The 19477-nt window shown below is 42.8% G+C and overlaps 3 protein-coding genes across 5 annotated transcripts; 2 read left to right on the top strand and 1 right to left on the bottom strand.

The window, feature by feature from the left end:
* Nucleotides 1–1151: 1151 nt before the first annotated feature.
* gca (grancalcin) lies at nucleotides 1152–8135 on the bottom strand. 2 transcript variants are annotated; one of them, XM_035629653.2, is made up of 9 exons: nucleotides 7995–8135; nucleotides 4457–4739; nucleotides 3210–3449; nucleotides 3051–3120; nucleotides 2818–2861; nucleotides 2447–2594; nucleotides 2172–2285; nucleotides 1952–2010; nucleotides 1152–1803 (listed from the first exon to the last, which is right to left on the bottom strand). In XM_035629653.2, the coding sequence occupies exons 2-9, from the start codon at nucleotides 4478–4480 to the stop codon at nucleotides 1777–1779; spliced, it is 726 nt and encodes a 241-aa protein (XP_035485546.1). In that variant the 5' UTR covers nucleotides 4481–4739; nucleotides 7995–8135; the 3' UTR covers nucleotides 1152–1776. The 2 variants fall into 2 exon arrangements, with proteins under 2 accessions (XP_035485546.1, XP_035485547.1); XM_035629654.2 differs by having other exon boundaries at nucleotides 4457–4491; nucleotides 7995–8134.
* Nucleotides 7739–15250, top strand: LOC118304330 (dipeptidyl peptidase 4). Of its 2 annotated transcripts, XM_035629652.2 has the most exons (26): nucleotides 7739–7968; nucleotides 8052–8139; nucleotides 8553–8651; nucleotides 9280–9371; nucleotides 9465–9539; nucleotides 9627–9679; nucleotides 9780–9852; nucleotides 10001–10121; nucleotides 10847–11001; nucleotides 11091–11188; nucleotides 11264–11393; nucleotides 11835–11873; nucleotides 12233–12331; nucleotides 12569–12639; nucleotides 12716–12769; nucleotides 12850–12962; nucleotides 13056–13103; nucleotides 13190–13288; nucleotides 13562–13631; nucleotides 13734–13928; nucleotides 14063–14117; nucleotides 14201–14300; nucleotides 14397–14455; nucleotides 14552–14624; nucleotides 14741–14814; nucleotides 14892–15250. In XM_035629652.2, exons 1-26 carry the CDS (start codon nucleotides 7966–7968, stop codon nucleotides 14982–14984), a joined length of 2229 nt encoding a protein of 742 aa, XP_035485545.1. In that variant the 5' UTR covers nucleotides 7739–7965; the 3' UTR covers nucleotides 14985–15250. The 2 variants fall into 2 exon arrangements, with proteins under 2 accessions (XP_035485545.1, XP_035485544.1); XM_035629651.2 differs by lacking the exon at nucleotides 7739–7968 and having other exon boundaries at nucleotides 7980–8139.
* A 1507-nt stretch (nucleotides 15251–16757) lies between these two features.
* LOC118306168 (glucagon-1-like) lies at nucleotides 16758–19089 on the top strand. The gene is made up of 6 exons (XM_035629797.2): nucleotides 16758–16897; nucleotides 16997–17103; nucleotides 17538–17690; nucleotides 17964–18080; nucleotides 18500–18643; nucleotides 18723–19089. The coding sequence occupies exons 2-6, from the start codon at nucleotides 17006–17008 to the stop codon at nucleotides 18745–18747; spliced, it is 537 nt and encodes a 178-aa protein (XP_035485690.1). The 5' UTR covers nucleotides 16758–16897; nucleotides 16997–17005; the 3' UTR covers nucleotides 18748–19089.
* The last annotated feature ends 388 nt before the right edge of the window (nucleotides 19090–19477 follow it).

Genomic DNA, 19477 nt, shown 5'->3' on the forward strand with positions numbered 1-19477 from the left:
AAAGGCGGATTCCCCCGATTTGTCCCGTTAAAGGTTGATTGGATGATCACTGTGAGGATGTGATTTAGATGTTTATTTCACAATTCAAAAAAACCATTTAATGCAATTACATTATTTTTATATTGTACCACTGTTTCGTTTCCATCTAAGCCCATTTGCTATTTAAATGAATCTGTATTATTGTATTAACCTTTAATATATTCATTTAACATCCTTGTAATGTCAGTTCTTATTATTCACAATTGAATATTTTCCTACAACTCGTCATCGTTATTTCCTGTTTCCTGAAACGTACCTGGAGCCGTTTCCCCAAACAAACACAATGTGTCTCAGATGTCAGCACACCTTTGGCAACGTGGTGCGTGGCTTATTCAAATATCTCAAATAAGACGAGTGTCAAGTGATGCAATGTTTGAATAGTCTGTGCATCTCCACAGATTTAGCAGTTTGATTATTTTTCATAACCTTCTGTATGGGAACAGACATAGAGAACATGACGGTGGATGTTATGACCTGTGTTCATGTCATACTCAATCTGCTCCATTAGAAGAACAAAGAAAAAGCTAACCAACATGTTCCAGAAACATGTTTCACACCCGAACGTTATGTAGATGAATTATGAATGGAGTTAACGACGGCGTATTATTGGATGTTCATACTGATACATGAGTGTTCACATTGAAATACAGGAACTCAGATTGAACGTTCGCCTTGAATATTGATTTCAAAATGTATTGGTTTTGAGTTACTAAGTGTGACATCTATAGTCTTTGTGTCATAACCAGTTTAAATCAGTAAGAGAACTGCTGGACCATGTCCTCACGTCCATTGCATCTTCAGATCTTCTTCTCAGCAGCGTCCTTTAATGACCCTGACGCTCTCTTCTGCCTAGTCTGAAAAACAAACATGGTTCAACTCTATTGACAGACGAGAGTTACAGCTGCTGTGATGTCACGAGGTGGGTGGGTCGTGCCGCTGTAGTAAACCACCAACCTGGACACAAACACGACGACGTCAGAGAGGAGAGTGAGGGACGTGATTGGTTGATTGGCGATGTTTCAGTTGACGGCCATTCTCCTTCGGATCAGTCACGGTATACTCACTGTACTTGTGGATGGGCTATTGTGTAGATTAATAAACAGAATGCATACTGAATATAAATTGTTTATTATGAATAACAAAATATGATATTTCATACAACACTGTGTGTAAATTGAGAACCCTGGCTGTGTTCTGTACTGAAACATGACGACGACGACACTTTAATATGTTCAGATCAGTGTGGATCAGATCACAGTCACTTTGGCTCGTTATCAAGTTCAACACCAAGCTGAAAATAACATCTAACGTCTAATGTTCTACAATTTTATAAAATAACTAACTCAGATACGGCACGTGTTCAACGTCGTGTTCATCCGTTCGTTGACCATGATGAAGTTCTATAGAAATGGTTTTAATATATTAGATCATACATTCAGAGATTATAATGGCACATTAGGCGTCCCACATTTCAGATCATCCTTTTACTATTGAGACAGAACTGTATTATACAAATCTATTATATTCCCCTTTTATATGGATACATATGTGTGTGTGTGTACATATATATGTGCACCTGATACGACCTCTACACACCCCAGTGTGACGTACAGGACTAAAGCATTTATGTTAAGCGTTAAAAGCGATGCCTGCTCTCATTTTGCAGCTCAGTCTAGTTTACTGGCCTTCCCTCTTCAGGTCCTGGATCAGCCCCCGTCAGACGGCCTGACCTGGCTCTTAGATGGCCATCGTGCACATGATGAACTGGAACGAGAGGAGAGGGAACGAGTCTTTTTACTACTAATTTAGTATTTATAAAATGTATAATGTCCAGTAACAGTACAGTCCCTTCATGAATCTTGAAGCAGAAGTCTGGAGCTGTAAACCAGGAGGAGGAGATAATGATACTCACGTCGTCGTACGGGAAAGTGACGGATCCCTGCTGCATGGTGTCTCTCCGCTTGAAGTTATCTGCAACAGGAAGACAACACCATTTCAACAAACCCCATTTCACAAATCCTTGCGACACAGATTTGTGCGCCGGGCAGAATGTCACAACCAGTGGAGTGGAACCAACATGCCACGTTGTGCATCTGTTGACTGAACACATCGTATCGTGTCAGTGCTTGTACCTGAGAGAGCTCGCAGCTTGACGCAGCAGGCCACGTAGTCGTCGAAGAAGATTCTTCCACCTTTGTTGTAGCGCTTGATGATGGCGTTCACAGCCTGAGGACTGATGCGGTAGCCTGACAGAGGGAAAAATATCCCATTATTGTCAGATAGCGATTATGACACATTTGACGTTTTTTCAGTTATTATGCCTTCAATGACAATTTGATGAGGTTTGACACGATACTATGACATTTCTATCACTCTTACGACGGCGTACTTTACTACGTCATCTCACCCATAGCATTGACAGCCTGAGTCATCTCGTTATGTTCGATACTTCCACTCCTGTCCTGGTCGAACATCATGAAGTTCTGCTTCCAGCCGTTCAGAGCCGTGAACAGCTCCTTGAACTCATTGAAACCCATCTTGCCTGTGAAGTCTCTCTGGTGACGGTCACATTAAGGTTTTAACAACAGCTGGCTGTGCAAGTGCTAAGAGTAGCAGCTGTTCAAACCTGCTCCGAGGCTGAACCACACCCGTTCACATATTACAACACTGAGGACAAATGAATGGAATGTTGGAGAAGGTGGTGGTGACGGGCACAGTGTGGTTACTGAAGCGTCAATCGGAGCTCCAACTACAGTCTCATTTACAAATAAAGGATACGTCGAGCATCGCAATCATGATCCGGCAGGTATCCAGGCTGAAAGCTGTGAAGATAAAACACATGTTGAGAATTAGTCAGGTGTAACAGTCCCTGCATTTTCACTTGACGTGAAAAAAGGGAAGTGAATGAAACAACATCTCTCAGTTCCTAAAGCTAAAGTATGAATCTTGATGGACGCAGCGTCCCCTGTTCAAGTGTCACGTTATGTGGAAGGGAAGTGAAGTGAAGTTACGCGAGTAGCCCCCAGTGAAACCGGATTGAGTCAGACACCTCTGGAGTTCCTCTGCATCGATCTCACCATCCTGCACGGAGCAGGAAGTGATATTCAGTCATGTGCGTACGTTCACACTCAAACACTGACACACACACACACACACACTTACACACTTACCTGGCCCGCTATGGCGGTGAAGTAACCCCACATTGGATCGTTGGCAGCTAGTTGTTGGGCACCATATGTGCCTGGATAGCCTCCACCGTAGGGGGCATATCCTCCATGGGGGGGTGCGCCCCCCATGTGCCCACCCATGTGCCCGGGCATGTGCCCGGGCATGTGGCCGGGCATGTGGCCTCCCGGCATTCCCTGCGGTGGCATCCCCTGAGCTGGCATTCCCGGCATCGGTCCCCCATACTGAGGCAGACAACAGGTGAGAAGAGAATGTTATTTGTGTGCATCAAAATTCACAGACACTTTTTGTCGTTGCCTCCAAATCGTTTCACAGAGGAGAGATGGAGTCAAACAGGAGGAGGCAGCAGCAACACTTGATAAGTTAATTAAACATATAAATACACTATCTACAGTCCAGATTCAACCTTTTTAACATGGCATATATAATAAATATGTATGACAGTGGGAACAATATGACCAAGAACTCTCAAACTCTGATGATTTTTGTATAATTATAATTACAAAAAAATAAAGAAATAAAATAAAGCAAAAGAGAATGTTTTTTTAAAAACTTTTGTCTGATTAAAATACAAACCTTTATTAGACCTCTACAGGTGGATGGTTAAAGTTTGTAACTGTATCGTTCTTGTTATTGTCACATTAACTGGAAGGAAAATATCTTATATACAATATGTATAATAATAATAATAATATGAATGATGATGACAAGGTGTAGTCCTGCTGTCATGACGTCTGGACATCTTAAGGGACGGGCACATACTTTGATTCTACAACACTAAGTCACTAAGTTTTAAGAGCAATTAAAAACTTTAAAAGGGTTAGGGGGTTAACCCTAACCCAAAAGTAAAACTTTGTGGACAAATACCAACAGGATTTCCAGAGACACTTTAACTACACAATGACATTATTTGCCTATCCTGTATTTGGACCCCGGAAGTCATGTTATCTGAATTAAACCCAGCTGATAACAATGTATTTTAAATGACATATAAACGTATCTTTATTTTAATGTAAAATGATAATAAAAAAATTACCTTCTCCTGGGGCGTTACTATATATGGATATGTGGCTTGTTACAGGAAGGAAGTTAAACCCGTCACTGCTCCTCTGGTTCACAATTATCGGAATCTCGGTGAGCGAAGCTAAGAGTTAGCTTGTGCTAGCTGCTTTAGCTCGTTCACCGCTGGAAATAAAAATAAAAAAACGACAGCTGTGCGTCAGTTACTCACCCCGCCGTATCCTGGATACGCCATTTGACTGTTCACTGCGAACAAACAAAAATAAAATAAGTTGTATGTCTTTAAAATGAGACTAAGTGCGGAATAGTTTGTTACACGGCTGTCACTTCCTGTAGGTCTGGATCCGAGCTGGCGGAAGCTGTCACAAGTACGCTGTGTGACAGCACTGATCAGCCAATGGGCGAGGAGGAGAAGAAGAAGACCCGCCCATCTGCTTCGTGTTATCTTCAGTGACGCCCCGTAAATACCTCATCCTTCAAAAAATCCTTGGGAACTTAAAAAAATGTAACATAACATAAAACATAATAAGAAATGTAGAAACATATGGTTACATTTGATATATTACCTTTCATGTTATTTAAGCTATTGTCATTAATATTTAATAGCGCCGAAATGAAAACTTACACTTCGTATTTGAGTCTCCGCTTTTCCAATAATCCATTTGATCTCTAAGTATCTGCAATGTTTTTTTCTTGTGGTGTTGGTTGATATTAAAATCATATTTATGACATTTTAATAATGTAGGCCGACTCTAAAAACGCTTAAATAAAAAAACATGTTTTCATAAAGTTCTAGATTCCATTAAACATTGTAAAGCACTTTAGGAGGGGCAATGGCAGACCTGCAACGTCTTCCTGTCACCACAAGATGGTGCTGTTGAGACTCTTTCTGATGCAACACAATTAACTATATTTCTATAAATATTGAAGCAAAAAGGGTTAATTTGTGAAGCAACTTTTAATAAGTAGACACTGTAACAGTGTTTACAAAAAAAGGAGATAAATTAATATTTTCGACCTGCATCTTCTTTGAATATCTGAATTTTTCAGTTTAAAGATACCAGACATGAAATGTTTGCAAATCATGTACGACGTTTATCTCAAAGACAAATCGGGCGTGAGAGAAATTTATCCGAAGTAACAAGGTGAAAAGCCGCAGCCACGAGGTTTGATTAAAGGAGCCACATGTATGTCACCCTCCAGTGAAACTCAGAGGAAATGTTCTGTGAATTCCACAGATGAAGTGTGTCACATATGATAAGGGAAGCAGGTGGAGGACGTTGTGCATGGTGCAGCTTCCTGTTGCTGGTCTGTGGTGGGAGGTTTAACCAATGTCAGTGTGTCTGACAGCGCTGCAGGTTCACAAGGGCGAACACCATGAAGGTAAACATGAGGAATAATGTGACGCTTTTGTGAAATGCCCACATGATGGACAATTTCAAATTGCCGGCTTTAAGAGATAGTGAAGCTATTCGTCCAATTTTCTTTCTACAATTCTACAATATCCTCCTGAATTTGAGTACTCCTACGCTAGATACTATGCTAAAATACTTTATTCAGTTTAATCTTTAACAATGGATCATATATAATAAGTATTTAATCGGTATATATTCAAATCAGAACAGTGAAAACAGCAGCAGGAGCAGTTGTACAGTGATGGAAGCTCTGCAGAACATTAGGCAGATACACTCAGAGCTGTAAGGATGTTAACAGAACCTTCACCGACCCATTTCTAACACCAGAGATTCCCAAGCAATAAAGAAAGTCCAAACTGAAAACACAGTTTAACCACAAGCCAACAATTCTATTAATCCCCCCCCCCCCCCCCCCCCCCCCCCCCCCCCCCCCCCACATACACACACACATCTCTGTTTATCCCCATGAGTAAACACTGGAGGGGCAAAGTTAAGAAGAAACCTTGTTACAGTCTGAAGAGGTTCAAGGGCCAAAATACCCAGAATCCCTTCGCGGGGACCGAAAAACGGTGTCGTGTGCTGAAGCTGTGACAGATGTGTGTATGTTTCTCCTCAGTGCAGCCGAGTTTGTGCAACATCTAACAGAGTGCTGCTAGAAACGAGAAACATCTGGAATGTGATTCCTCTGCCCAGATGTATTGGCTCAGCGCACCACGTCGGACAAAACACAAGGACATTAATAAAGACACACAAATAACTGACACGACGACCAAATACACACGTGCTGCTACAGAAATATAAGTATGTGTGTGTGTATATACATATATTTTCTACTATGAACCTATTTTTCAGATTCTAACCGTGATTTTCTATCAGGTATTATTTATTTCCTCATACTTTTGAGCTACGAATATCAAAAATATTGATTCATAATGTGATAACGCAAAAGAAAACCCACATCTTGAAACAATCCTGTAATGTGACGTCATAATTCCGTCTGCAGGAAACAACCTGCGATGAAACACTTGTCCACTGATCTGTGCAGCCAGGCCAATGTGTCCAAAGTGACGCTCTTCAAACAAGCGGCGTGGCATTAGGGAAGACGTCCACTGTCCGTGTGTTTGCAGAGGATGTCCGGTGTGAGGGAATATGATGTCTATTCCTCATAAAGGCAACGGCTTCATATTTGTTAAGCTTTTAACAGGCTTTTAGCTGTCTTTTTTTTACTGTGACTGCTCAGCAAAGAGGGAAACTTCCACAGTCTGTGGCAACAAGGACTGAAATAGAGAAATCAGAATCTGCTCCATGCCGCCATGTTTGTTCTGTCCCAAAAAATATATTTTCTATGAAATGAATCCGAAAGTTTTCACCTTCCTCACCTGTCTGGGACCAATGACATGCTTTAACAGAAGGAGTCTGAGGCAGGAAGGATTATATTGATTATGTAAACACAGAGTATTTATGACAGACAGATTTATTAGCCTTGGCTCCAGCTGTGCAGCATGACGTCATGTATCCAGCGGTTGTGTAAAACCATCAGAGGCAGAGTGCCGCGTCATACCGGAACGTGATTCACGGAAAGATGTGGAGGAAGAGATGAACAACTTGCTAATGTCTATTCTATTCTAGTTCTATGATAAATACTATATTTCAATATCTTTAATATCGTGTATGATATGTGTTATTCCTCACCAAAGTTCATGTCTGAAGGCCTTGGATTAGCATGCTTTATGTTTGGGATTTAATTAACTTTGTGTTTTAATACATTCATAGCTCCAGCCGAATATCAGAGGTTTATGGTCAAATAGTCAAATCATCCCTAATAGTCTGTATATTTCATATTATTCATTTTTCTTGGGATCAGTCAGTATCATGAGTCACTGCCTCAACCTGCTTCACATTTGTGGCACCTCTGTCTGACAGGACCAATGCAACTTTAAACAAAAAAAACCAAACATGTTTTTACATTAACTTCTGCAGAAATATCGAGTCATATTCACACAGTCTATAAAAACGTCTCGCTTGTGTCAGCGGGCAGTTTTGGGAACAGCCCGCAACGAGCAGCCGCACACTTCCTCAAAACACCGCGTGGAACCTGACGAACTTTACTCTGCCAAACATTTATGATGGCACCTTTGAAACTTCCCTCGAGATAATACTTGACAGCAAAGTCGGCGCGCCGCATAACTTCGGAGCTTCTCCGCGCGCGCGTACGTCGCTCCAGCGGATCCATGGAGTCGTGATTCGGACGGTTATTGGTTAACCAGCGCGCAGGAGAAGGAGAAGAAGAAGACAAGAAAGAAACATGGTTGGTGTTGGTTCACTGATACTCACATGTCGGTGTTGTGTCGGGGAGATGTTCATGACTCGTGTGTGTTCAACCCCGCGCAGGTCTCCATCGCCAAGGTTCTCCTCGGGGTCTTCGGAGCCGCAGTCGTCGTCGTCTTGATCGCGGTGCCCACGGTCATGTTTCTGAAAGGTGAGTCTCTGCTTGTGAAGAATGATTCACATGTTGCCCTGTAAACGTTCTAACCAATGCTCCGACGCTGCGTCACATGCTTCCAAAAGGATTGACACTTTTACGCACGCGTCTTTACGCACGATCCGCTTGGACCGTTTTCAAATTACTGACAGGTGGGAAAGTTGAAGATAGTTGTAATAAAAATTGTTCTATTCTTTTATTCCATTGATGACATAACAGATTTTATCACGCTGTTCAGCACACAAACAAAAGCTCTGACGTGTAACACAAAATCAACTTGTCACTATCAGTTCCAGCCTTGAAAGCACTTCCCCTCTTTAATGATGATGATGATGATGATGATTATGATCATATGTGACCTATGACCTCCGAATCGCTGCAAGGTGTTAACTCTCCAGCGCTTGTTTCAGAGGAGCAGGGGGGGGACGGCAGCCAGAGGTCCTTCACCCTGGAGGACGTCTTCAACAGCTCTCTGAAACCAAAGAGCTACAGCCTGAGCTGGATCTCAGGTGGGAGACACTTTGTGATCATAACAGATTCATAAATAAAAAGAGGAAAGATATGAGGCACTGACATTCAGACAGTGACTGTAAATGCTGCTTTGTTCTAGTTACTCATTCACTTAGTGTCATGCACGTGCATGGACCTTTTTTTCTCCAATATTTTACTGTTGACAATTTATAATAAAAGACCTACAATATAACTGCTGATATTTCCAGAGATCAGATGACCTCAACTGATTTATCTCAGCAAGTCCTTTTGATAATTTACTGCTGGCTTCATCATGCATATCATTTTGAAATATGTTCCTTTTGGAACATAAAAACATTTGGTCTCAGAGGTTTATGATATAATATATTATCTGATTCCCATCAAGTTGAATCTGAATATATTATATTACAGGTTTTATTGGACAGTTCGACAACAACAAGAGATTCAATAAAATCCATTGTTAGATCCAGCTCCAGTACAACAAGACCAGATACCAAATACTATAAGTATGCAAACAGCAAAGTAATCGCCTCATTCAGTGAATAAATAATAATCAATCTCCCAACACTCTGGATCCTACAATACCCGTGATGCATCTCGTCTCATTACATACTGTAACAACCTGTCATACATTTTTCACCACAGATCATGAATATCTGCACAAGTCGCAGGGCTCCGTCCTCCTCCACGACGTGGTCAAAGAACAGAGCACAGAGTTCCTGAGCAGGGAAACGTTCGTAAGTCTGTTTCTATCTTTGAGTAAAAAACTCATCCGAACGAATAATGTGTGACGTCCTCTGAGAAACGTTTTCTCGTCTCTTCCGACGCAGAACGAAAAAGACGCCTACGACTACCATCTGTCTGCCGACCGCAGATACGTTGCCTTCGTGAGCAACCACTCCAAGGTACAGTCGACGTCACATCCATCTGAAGAACATTTGAAGCCGAGAGACCAAACTCAGCTGCCCCTCGTTCTGTTTTCATCCCATTAGATCTGGAGACATTCGTTCACAGCTTCATATTCACTGTTTGACCGGGAGTTAAAGTACGTACCTCAACTCGGAATTTTAATTTCCGTCTTTCTCCTAATGTGGTTTTAGTTTTGCAAATATCTGAGGTGTTTTTTTCCCCTCAATATGTTCCAGCAAATTTTTGACCCCCTCCGACATCCCTGATGAGGTCCAGTTCTTTGACTGGGCTCCGGAGGGGAACAAACTGGTGAGCCTGGACACACTAATGATTGGTTCTATGTACTTAACCCTGAGGGACACCTCTGCTCTGAAGTGGCTGGTAGATGAAGCAATGGAACGCAACCTTTCCCAAACAAACCTGCCTCTTTCCGAGCTCTGTGTGTTTGTGTTTCTAGGCCTTTGTTTGGAAGAACGATGTGTACGTCAAGACCCGGCCCGGGTCGCCACCACAGCAGGTCACGTTCGACGGCGAGGAGAATCAGATCTTAAATGGGATCCCGGACTGGGTGTACGAGGGTGAGCGTCTACTGCGTCAAACATTCTCGTTATCGCCTTTCTTGCTTCCATTGTGATCGGAGAATAACATTTCCAGACATTTTCCGGAGTTCGTGTCTGAAAACAGCTTCAAAGACACAAACAAAGTACATTCTCTTCATGCACAGTTTTGAACTTCTGGTACTTTAGTATTTTGTTGAAGCAGTGTAGGTTTTCTCTTTTATTATACCTAAATATGTGTTATATTCATAAAGTAGTATTACTTTTACATGAGTAGTTTTTGGCTGCTCTGCCCAGATGGTTTTAATTTGAGGCTTAAATATGTAAAATGATCCAATATTTGATTATTGCCATATTGATCATTTCGCCTCTAACTTAAATGAGATCGTGAATGTAACTTTTACTGGAGTAAAGATTCCGAGTACTTCTTCGTCCTCCACTGATGAATACTCAGAAAGCCGTGTCCTCTCCAAAGTAACACTGGCAACAGGGAGGTTTAACAAAAACAAGTGTGAGTCAGCTGGAAGTGTTTTTGTGAAATATTTCGTAATATCAGCCTTTCTCAAAAAAATGCAGGGTTATTCTAAAAGTTGAACAATCGCCCGATGGGGAACTGACGGAATTCTCCTGCTACAGTGAAGACATGAAAAATCACAATCCAAACAGCAACACAACACGTCGTCTGTGCAGAACTGAACAGTCCCGACAACTGACCCGGCTCCAAACTGTCCACACTTTTTTTCCAGAGGAGATGTTCTCGTCCAACCAGGGCCTCTGGTGGTCACCAGGAGGGAAGTACGTGGCTTACGCACAGTTCAACGACACACAGGTCCACGCTATCGAGTACCCCTGGTACGGCGAGAACCAGTACCCCAGCACCGTCTCCATCCCGTATCCTAAGGTGGGACGTCTGCCCAGAGCTCGACTTCCTCTAAGAAGCTTACGTCTCGTTATTGTGTGGTGTATTTCACCGTATGTCTTCGTGTGCAGCCTGGTACTCCCAACCCTGTGGTGAAGCTGTTTGTTGTGGACACCGACAACACCACCAAAATTACTGAGGTGGTCGTTCCAGCCTCGTTCGGCTCGAGGTAACGGAACAGAGTCTTTAATTCTATCCAAGAAAACAAGACGGTGTGAAGCTAATTCTTTTTTCTTGCCCTCAGTGAGCACTACCTGGCCACTGTTACCTGGGTGACAGATAATCGCATCGCCGTCCAGTGGCTGAAGAGAGTTCAGAACCACCTCATCCTTCAGATCTACAGCTTCACTGGATCCAGTTGGGATCCTGCCGAGGTAAAACACAGAAACTACGGCCTCTCGACGAGAACACAAATCATGTCAGGAGCAATAAAACCTTTAAAAAAAGCACATTTTACTGCAAGTGAGGCAAAGGTAAAGGTTTATAGACCTGTATTTAGCCGACCCCCCTGCTCTTATGCTGCAAATGGGCTACAAAACGATCTCTTTACGATTGCACTGATCAATAATCCTGCAATGCACATATTGCATCAGGTCCTCCACCTCCAGCGACCCTATTGGTCGCTCGTCCCTCAGGTACGACCCACAGGAGCGTACTGTACCAACGACAGGCTCGCTGGATCGTCGTCATTAGTTACAGTGATAAATAAAGACATCCAATGGTTTGCTCCGGTCATAACTACTAGGGTCACTAGAGGTCAGACCTCTGCGTCATGACAACCTGCTAATTCTATACGTCTGCTCGTTGTTTTACAGCATCGGGAGGTGAAGAGTTCCACCGGCTGGATCGGACGGGTACGTCACAGAAAGTGATGAAAAGACCAAAACCAAAATGTTTCATGTGTATATACAAAACCTGATGCATCTTATTCATTGTCGTCCAAAACAACATGTACTTTCAGTCCTGCTTCTTGAAACACTGTCTAGATAAATAGTCCTCAACAAATGTTCTATTTCCAGTTTTTGAGCTTCTATTTTTTAGGGACTTACATCTTCAGTAGGAAGCACTGGGCTTTGGACTGAGAGACAAACAAACATATTGTTGGTTTTGTTCTTAGCACAGTGAGAAAATGTAGATTAACAGCCGCCACATTCTTTAAATACTCTGAAGTAAACTCACCAAATTCTAATCTTCTTCTTCTTCTTCTTCTCAGTTCTCTCCTATAGAACCTGTTATTGCTGCAGACAAGAACAGCTACTACCTGTTGATGAGTGACGCCAGTGGTTACAAGCACATCCATCATGTAGCCGGGGTAGGAAGCTTTATCTACATACATTTAGCCACATCTTACCTGAGGCCCTGATCACATCACATGGACAAGTCGGAAAACACGATGATAAGGGGGGGGGGGGGGGAGTTACCGTTTAACTTTCCCATTTGACGTTGTGTTTTGCACTTCCAGGCCACCGTACCTAAACGCAAAATCTGCCTTAATAGTTTATTACAACACGTCACCACCCACAAATAGTGTTGTACCTCATACAAACAGGGAACAGCTACGCCGATCACGTCTGGAGAGTGGGAAGTCATCGACATCCTGAAAGTCACCGCCGATCGAGTGTAAGTTTGAATTGCACACACTCACAGATACACACATCCGTCACTCCCCCGCTCATTCCTACCAATTATTCCACAGATATTATTCCAGTAACCAGGAGGGCGGCAGGCCGGGAGGAAGGAATGTTTACGAGTAAGGGTTTTACTGTATTTGCTGACAGAATATTTTGGATGTGAAAGTATTTCCTCAGACTTACACTGTGTGTTTGTCAGGTGGACCAAAGACGGAACCAAGTGTCTGACTTGTTCCATACACAAAGAGAAATGTCAATACAACTCAGCTTACTTCAGCCACAACGCCTCCTTCTACCGTATGAGCTGCAGCGGTCAGTTCAACTTCCCCCCTCGGGCTCTTGCAATAAACAACTGTCTTCATATCTATATGATAAAAATAATGCTAATGTGATTTGTACTGAAAGGTCCGGGCATTCCTTACCATGCGCTCATGGATAACAGGAATAATACAGGTAAGATCTGAAATGAAAAGGAGCAGAAAACATTTACTCTCATGACATTTCTGTATTATTATTATTTATTTATTTTACATCTGCAGAGCTCAAGGTTTTGGAGGACAACATCGCATTTGGCAACCTGATAGCGGACGTCCGGATGCCCACCATGCGTCGTGACAGCCTCAACCTGGGCGGATACAGTAAGTGAATTCAGCCGCAACTAAGCAATAATCAATATTTGAGGTCAGCGGGAGAAATGAACCAAGTATAATTACTCATGTACTGTACTCAAGTACACGTTTGTGGTATTTTTACTTTTACTCTCACTGGAGAGGAAAATATTGTACTAATTATTATTAAAAAGTTATGTTTTTGGAACTATGGGATTCAAATATTATATTCTCCTACCACTGTATTTTAAATATAATTTGAAAACTAAATAATTAATCACATCTTTCTATGGATGCTGACAGAACTCTGGTTCCAGATGTTTTTGCCTCCAGGCTTTGATGAATCCAAGAAATATCCTTTACTCATCGATGTGTAAGAATCTTGAAATCATTTTCAAGCATCATAATTTCAGTCTTTTTTTTCTCGAGTGAGGCTACAACCTGATGAATGAATGTGCCCCCCCCCCCCCCTCAGGTACGCCGGCCCCTGCAGTCAAAAAGCCGACTTCGTCTACAGGGTGAGCTGGTCCACGTACCTGGCCAGCACGGAGAACATCATCGTAGCCAGCTTTGACGGAAGAGGAAGCGGTTTCCAGGGCGACAAGTTAATGCATGAAATCTACAAACGTCTGGGAACCTATGAGGTGGAAGATCAGATAACAGCAGCCAAGTAAGTCAGTGCATCTCAGACGATGGAAACGTTATTGACTCGCTTCACTGTAATCTGGGAAAGTCACGAGTGCTTCCACCTTTGTCGTCTGCTGCTCTCATCTAAATTATTATCTTCTCCATTTGGATTTCCAGGGAATTCATCAAATTTGGCTTTGTTGACAAAGACCGAGTTGCTATTTGGGGCTGGGTAAGTCGTGTCAAGAGGTCAAAGGGCAGTGAAGTTAGTCTTCAGTTGACCTTTCTGTCCGTGTGACGATCTCTCTCTTCCAGTCTTACGGTGGATACGTCACCTCGATGGCGTTGGGATCTGGAAGTGGAGTCTTCAAGTGCGGAATGGCCGTGGCTCCTGTTTCCAAATGGGAATATTACGGTAATTTAATGATATGGAGACATAGATACTTGTAAAATGTGGAGAGGAAAAAAAACACAAACTCACCATGTGTGCGTTCATCTGTGTTGACTTCAGATTCCATCTACACCGAGCGTTACATGATGGAACCTTCAGAGAACGCTGACGCCTACACTGTACGACTCACACTGTCACTTCCTGATTCACGCGTTGGATACACTCCCTCCGACTGTACATGACGTTAGTCAATAAACTTCTGGCTTCTTTTACAGAATTCAACAGTAACTGCCAGGGCCCAGAACTTCCACCCAGTGCAGTATCTTCTGGTTCATGGAACAGCTGATGGTGAGTCTCACATATTTTTAGGATTATTAATCACACGCCCGGGAAATGTTAAGAGTCAAAGCATCAGGATATTATACTGTCAGGATAATCCAGTGCTTTCGTTTGTGTTTTTCTAGACAACGTTCATTTCCAGCAGGGAGCTGAGATCTCAGAAGCTCTGGTGGAGGAGCAGGTGGACTTTGAAGCAATGGTGAGTCAATCAAAATATAAATAAAAGACATGTTCAGTTATCTGGATTGGTGTAAGTATCATATTTCCTTCTTCCAGTGGTACACTGACAAGGACCACGGACTCGGCGGCTCGGCCTATCAACACGTCTACACCCACATGAGTCACTTCCTGCAGAGATGCTTCGCATGAAATCCACTGGTGGAACAACTTCTTTTTTTTTTTAAATGTCTCATGTGAATCAAAAGGTTTTTGGGATGAATATTTAATTGTAAATGCAGTCTTGATTATTAGTGTTCAAAATGTCCAAATGTACTTTTTTAAAATTCGCACAGTAGACCAAGTCATGATGTGCAAAAAAATAAAGATGATGTCTTATACAACTCAACAAACAGATTTATGAGTTGTCTGTTTGATGTAATAATTGTTTTCTAAAATAATAAAGAATTAAACTATCACACGCTTTGTCTGATTTTAAATATATACATTTTTTCATAAAAACAAACCACAGTAGAAATATAGTTGGTCAATAACACGGGGCCTAAATGAGTCTGAAACTGAAATTGATTCCATCCATCGTCTTCGCTTCATCCACTTGAGGGTCGCGGGGGGCTGGAGCCAATCCCAGCTGACATTGGGCGAGAGGCGGGCTTCACCCTGGACAGGTCCCAGCCTATCACAGGGCCACATACAGAGACAAACAACCATTCACTCTCACATTCACACCTCCGGTCAATCTAGAGTCTCAATGAACCTGACCCCATTCTCATGTCTCTGGACTGAGGGAGGAAGACGGAGAACCTGGAGAGAACCCACGCATACACGGGGAGAACATGCAAACTCCACACAGAAAGGCCCTGGTTGGTTTGAACGGGGACTCAAACCCAGAACCTTCTTGCTGTGAGGCGACAGTGCTGACCACTACACCACCGTGCAGCCCACTGAAATCGATTCGTGGAGGAAAAAGGTAAGAGAAGTGCTTCAAGAACATAGCACGCATGGACCGGTCAGCCGCACCTCGCAGCAGAGACGTCCATCAATAGTTTTGTCTAGCAAATGATGAGAAATATGATTCCAAATTGCAAAAAAACATAACTTGAAATGGACCTGTTGGACAACCACTGGACCTGTTGCCATGAAAGTCGGTGGGTGACGCGGTTCCTTTGTGCCATCAACTGTTTTTCTTTGTTCGTGAAAAGTGCATTATAGCAGCGAAACAGTGGTGAAAGTCGGGTAGTGTATCCTCCAAAGAATAAACCCAAAGAGAGACGGAACACACCAGGGGGGCGGGGCTGATCGAAAAGGGACAAAGACAGGAAGTAGATCAAGTAAGAGATAAGCGAGGAAGGTGATTTCAAAGTAAAACAGGAAATAGTGCAAACAACTGAACAACAAGTTCAAACAAAGGAGTCCACAAAAGGTTAAAAAGGGTCTTTGAAAAGTTCTAGATGTTGCCGGATCACGACATCAATAAGGGTTATGGATGAAATAAGCGGGTTGGATTTCATATTATCTATCGATCTATATGGGACTTTACGTGAGTCATCAGCAGCGGTGCATGGACATTTATCTTTATACAGCACCAATCTCTGTTGGACAATGGCCCTTGTAAAACACAGATAACTGCCACTGATGCAACATGTCCCATCTTTTCAATTTGATAGAGATGACTGACTCATCTCCCAGATGTGACGGCGCACACACACGCACACACACACACACACACGCACACACACACACACACACACACACACACACACACACACATATCACTTCCCATCACGATGACACGGTAGCGCCTGAGAGCATCTCCCCTACTTTCTGTTTAACGGGATGAAGCGCGCTTGTTTGATCTTGACACCTAAGTACAAGCTGGCATCACACATGAGCGGCACCTTGTTCATCCAGGCCAATGTGCCGGGGTCCGTGTCTAATGTGCTGAGAGTAACAGGGGGGACCGGCGGAGTTGTAAAACTGGTCCCGCTGAGCAGACCCGTCCTCCTACAGTATATAAGACCCCACGCTGAGAGGCAGCGTGACATACAGACACCTGCAACAAGCAGAGGAGCTACCTGCACAGTCCTCTGAGAGGAAAAGAAGACACGGTGAGTTTTTTTGTTTTCTGCTTCCAGCTTTCAGATCCACAACTTTTCTCTCGTTTTTTTTTTTTCAAGCTAAATGTGTGATGGTTCTGTGTCGTCTAGGTAACAACCATGAAAAGCCTCCTGTCCCTGGCCGGCATCCTCCTGGTCCTCGGCTTCGTCCGCAGCAGCTGGCAGGTTCCTGTGCAGGAGGCGGACGACAGCTCCAGGTACGTCACACCTGAACGTTCTGCTGCTGTGTAACCAAAAAAAACATTTTGGAAGCTGTGGATTATGATGTTGTAATTATACTATACTTTATTTTATAGAGAACTTGTGTTTCACATGCCAGCAATTGCAACAAAGAAGCCTTAGAATCATCAGAATTAAATAGAACAGTTTGAAGTTGAAGTTTAATTAAAATCTTTTAATTATTAGAACCTTTTTTAGTGGGACACACTTTTATTTAATGTTTTATTAATGTTTCTTTGCCAAAATGCTGCAAAGGTTAAGTCCCAATACATTTAATTGTGTAAAACTTAATTAATGTGAACAAATATACAATATATACTGTGTCTATATATATATATATATATATATATATATATATATATATATATATGATATTCATAAGATTTTGAACTTCTCTGCTCACGTGCTGCAGTGTCGAGGCAGACGACACGTTAGCGGACGAGCCGAGGGAGCTGCCCAACACCAAGCGACACTCCGAGGGAACGTTCTCCAACGACTACAGCAAATACCTGGAGGACCAGAAGGCGCAGGACTTCGTCCGCTGGCTGATGAACAAGCGGAGCGGGTCAGTGCAACAGAGCAGAATTATGAAGTCCTTTCAAATCTAGAGAGATTCAAAATTGAACTTGAATAAAATACTATTTGTTGACCAAATTAAAAAAAATTGGTTACACAAATGATTGTGTTTACTTGTTTAAAGTAACATTACATTAAGTTGAACAAATTCTATTAATTTGTGTCACCAATTGTATTATTGTATACTTCAAACTGTACAGCTTTTCTGAACTAAATATGATAAGAACAATAATACAACATGAAAATTTGAATGTGTTTTCAGCGCTGCAGAGAAGCGCCATGCGGACGGGACCTTCACCAGCGACGTGAGCTCCTACCTCAAGGACCAGGCGCTCAAAGACTTTGTGGCCAGGCTCAAGTCTGGACAAGTCAGAAGAGAGTAGGCTGCCGCTCCGTCCTTCCTCCTCCTCCTCCTCCTCCTCCTCAGTACCGGCCTGCCTGTGTCTGATTCCACCTTGTCCAGAGAGACAGAGAGATGCCGAGTCAGAGGGAAAGAGCTAATCAACTGCTTCTTGTGCCCCTTTTATTTCTTTGCTTCTTTTGCTTTTTTTGTTCCCCGATGATTCCTGTGGTTGTGCGGAAAAAAAAATAAATCACCTGAACTCGTTGCACCGCGTTGATTGATATGTCCCACCGAGTGATGATTGAGTGAGATGATCAGAACATGCGATGAACAATCACAGCAACTTATCACGATACAAACCAGCACTGATTCAACATCACCAGAGGTTTCCACATTGTGGGGTAACGGGGCCTGAGTGGACAGTGTTTATATTGTGTGCCTGTGTACATACTCAGATCTGAACAGGACAGGTGGGGTGAGGCGTTCAGCAGGAGGCATGTAGACGGAAGCTTCACCAGCGACGTGAACAAGGTGCTCGACTCCATGGCTGCGAAGGAATATTTACTGTGGGTCATGACCTCCAAGCCCTCAGGGGAAAGGTAAAACAGAGTCCCGTGACGACCTGTTTCTGCTCATCGGGCTCGGTGGTGTGATTTGTGATTTCTCTCTCTCCTGCAGGAAGAAAAGACAAGAGGACCAGTGAGGCTGCTCCTGCAGGAAGCCGTCCACGTGCCGCACACGAAGCCATACACAGGAGGAACAGAAAGCCATACTGCTTCGCACGTCCCAATGTCAACACTATTTCAATTTGTACGTCTCTTTTTACTTCATTACTGCATGCGATGCAAAGACACTCGATGGTGTTTATGAAGAAGTGAAATTCAGGGCATATTTTTTCTACAAATTTAAATTATTGTGTGTATTTTTAAAGGTGAAAACAAACAAGAACAGAAAAAAAAGCTAATTTCTCAGGTCAGCGAACAGAAAAAACACGTTGTGTAGGTGGTTTTCATTGCATTGTCATTAAACCGCTCTGCAAAATGAATGTTTTCATTGTCTGTGTTTGTGGCCTCGGGCTCATTGGCTAAATAATATGTACCTGATTTAAACTTATGGAATAATGCATTGACTTTTTCAACAGTCACAACTTTTGAGCAAATATTTCATGAACAGTCATTCGATTGTAGTACAAGACGACGTAGTACAATGAAGTAAGAGAAAATACAAATACCTCAGTACTTCAGTATAATATTACATTTTTTACTCACGGGTCAGAGATCCAGGGTGGAGGAGCCGGAGGATGCAGGGGGATCTCCACACTCCATCGCCCATGAGGCCATGTGCCCTGAGGTCAAAGGTGAAGACAAGGAAGCCAGTGATGGTTGCTACAGTGACGGGGGCTGTAGTCGCACCAGTGAGGAGGGAATACCAAG

This window comes from Scophthalmus maximus, chromosome 1, assembly GCF_022379125.1.
Source record: "Scophthalmus maximus strain ysfricsl-2021 chromosome 1, ASM2237912v1, whole genome shotgun sequence".
Taxonomy (NCBI): Eukaryota; Metazoa; Chordata; class Actinopteri; order Pleuronectiformes; family Scophthalmidae; genus Scophthalmus; species Scophthalmus maximus.

Bases quoted from the DNA above. Each gene is read 5' to 3' on its own strand.
- gca (XM_035629653.2), bottom strand. From the start codon at position 4,480: ATGGCGTATCCAGGATACGGCGGG. The intron at 3,450-4,456 runs GTGAGTAACTGA...TGTCTGCCTCAG, and splicing joins CGTATCCAGGATACGGCGGG to TATGGGGGACCGATGCCGGG. The intron at 2,011-2,171 runs GTACAAGCACTG...TTCCTGTTGCAG, and splicing joins CAAGCTGCGAGCTCTCTCAG to ATAACTTCAAGCGGAGAGAC.
- LOC118304330 (XM_035629651.2), top strand. From the start codon at position 7,995: ATGTCGGTGTTGTGTCGGGGAGATGTTCATGACTCGTGTGTGTTCAAC. The intron at 13,104-13,189 runs GTAAGATCTGAA...TTACATCTGCAG, and splicing joins GGATAACAGGAATAATACAG to AGCTCAAGGTTTTGGAGGAC. The intron at 13,289-13,561 runs GTAAGTGAATTC...GGATGCTGACAG, and splicing joins CCTCAACCTGGGCGGATACA to AACTCTGGTTCCAGATGTTT.
- LOC118306168 (XM_035629797.2), top strand. From the start codon at position 17,006: ATGAAAAGCCTCCTGTCCCTGGCCGGCATCCTCCTGGTCCTCGGCTTC. The intron at 17,104-17,537 runs GTACGTCACACC...CACGTGCTGCAG, and splicing joins GAGGCGGACGACAGCTCCAG to TGTCGAGGCAGACGACACGT. The intron at 17,691-17,963 runs GTCAGTGCAACA...ATGTGTTTTCAG, and splicing joins CTGATGAACAAGCGGAGCGG to CGCTGCAGAGAAGCGCCATG.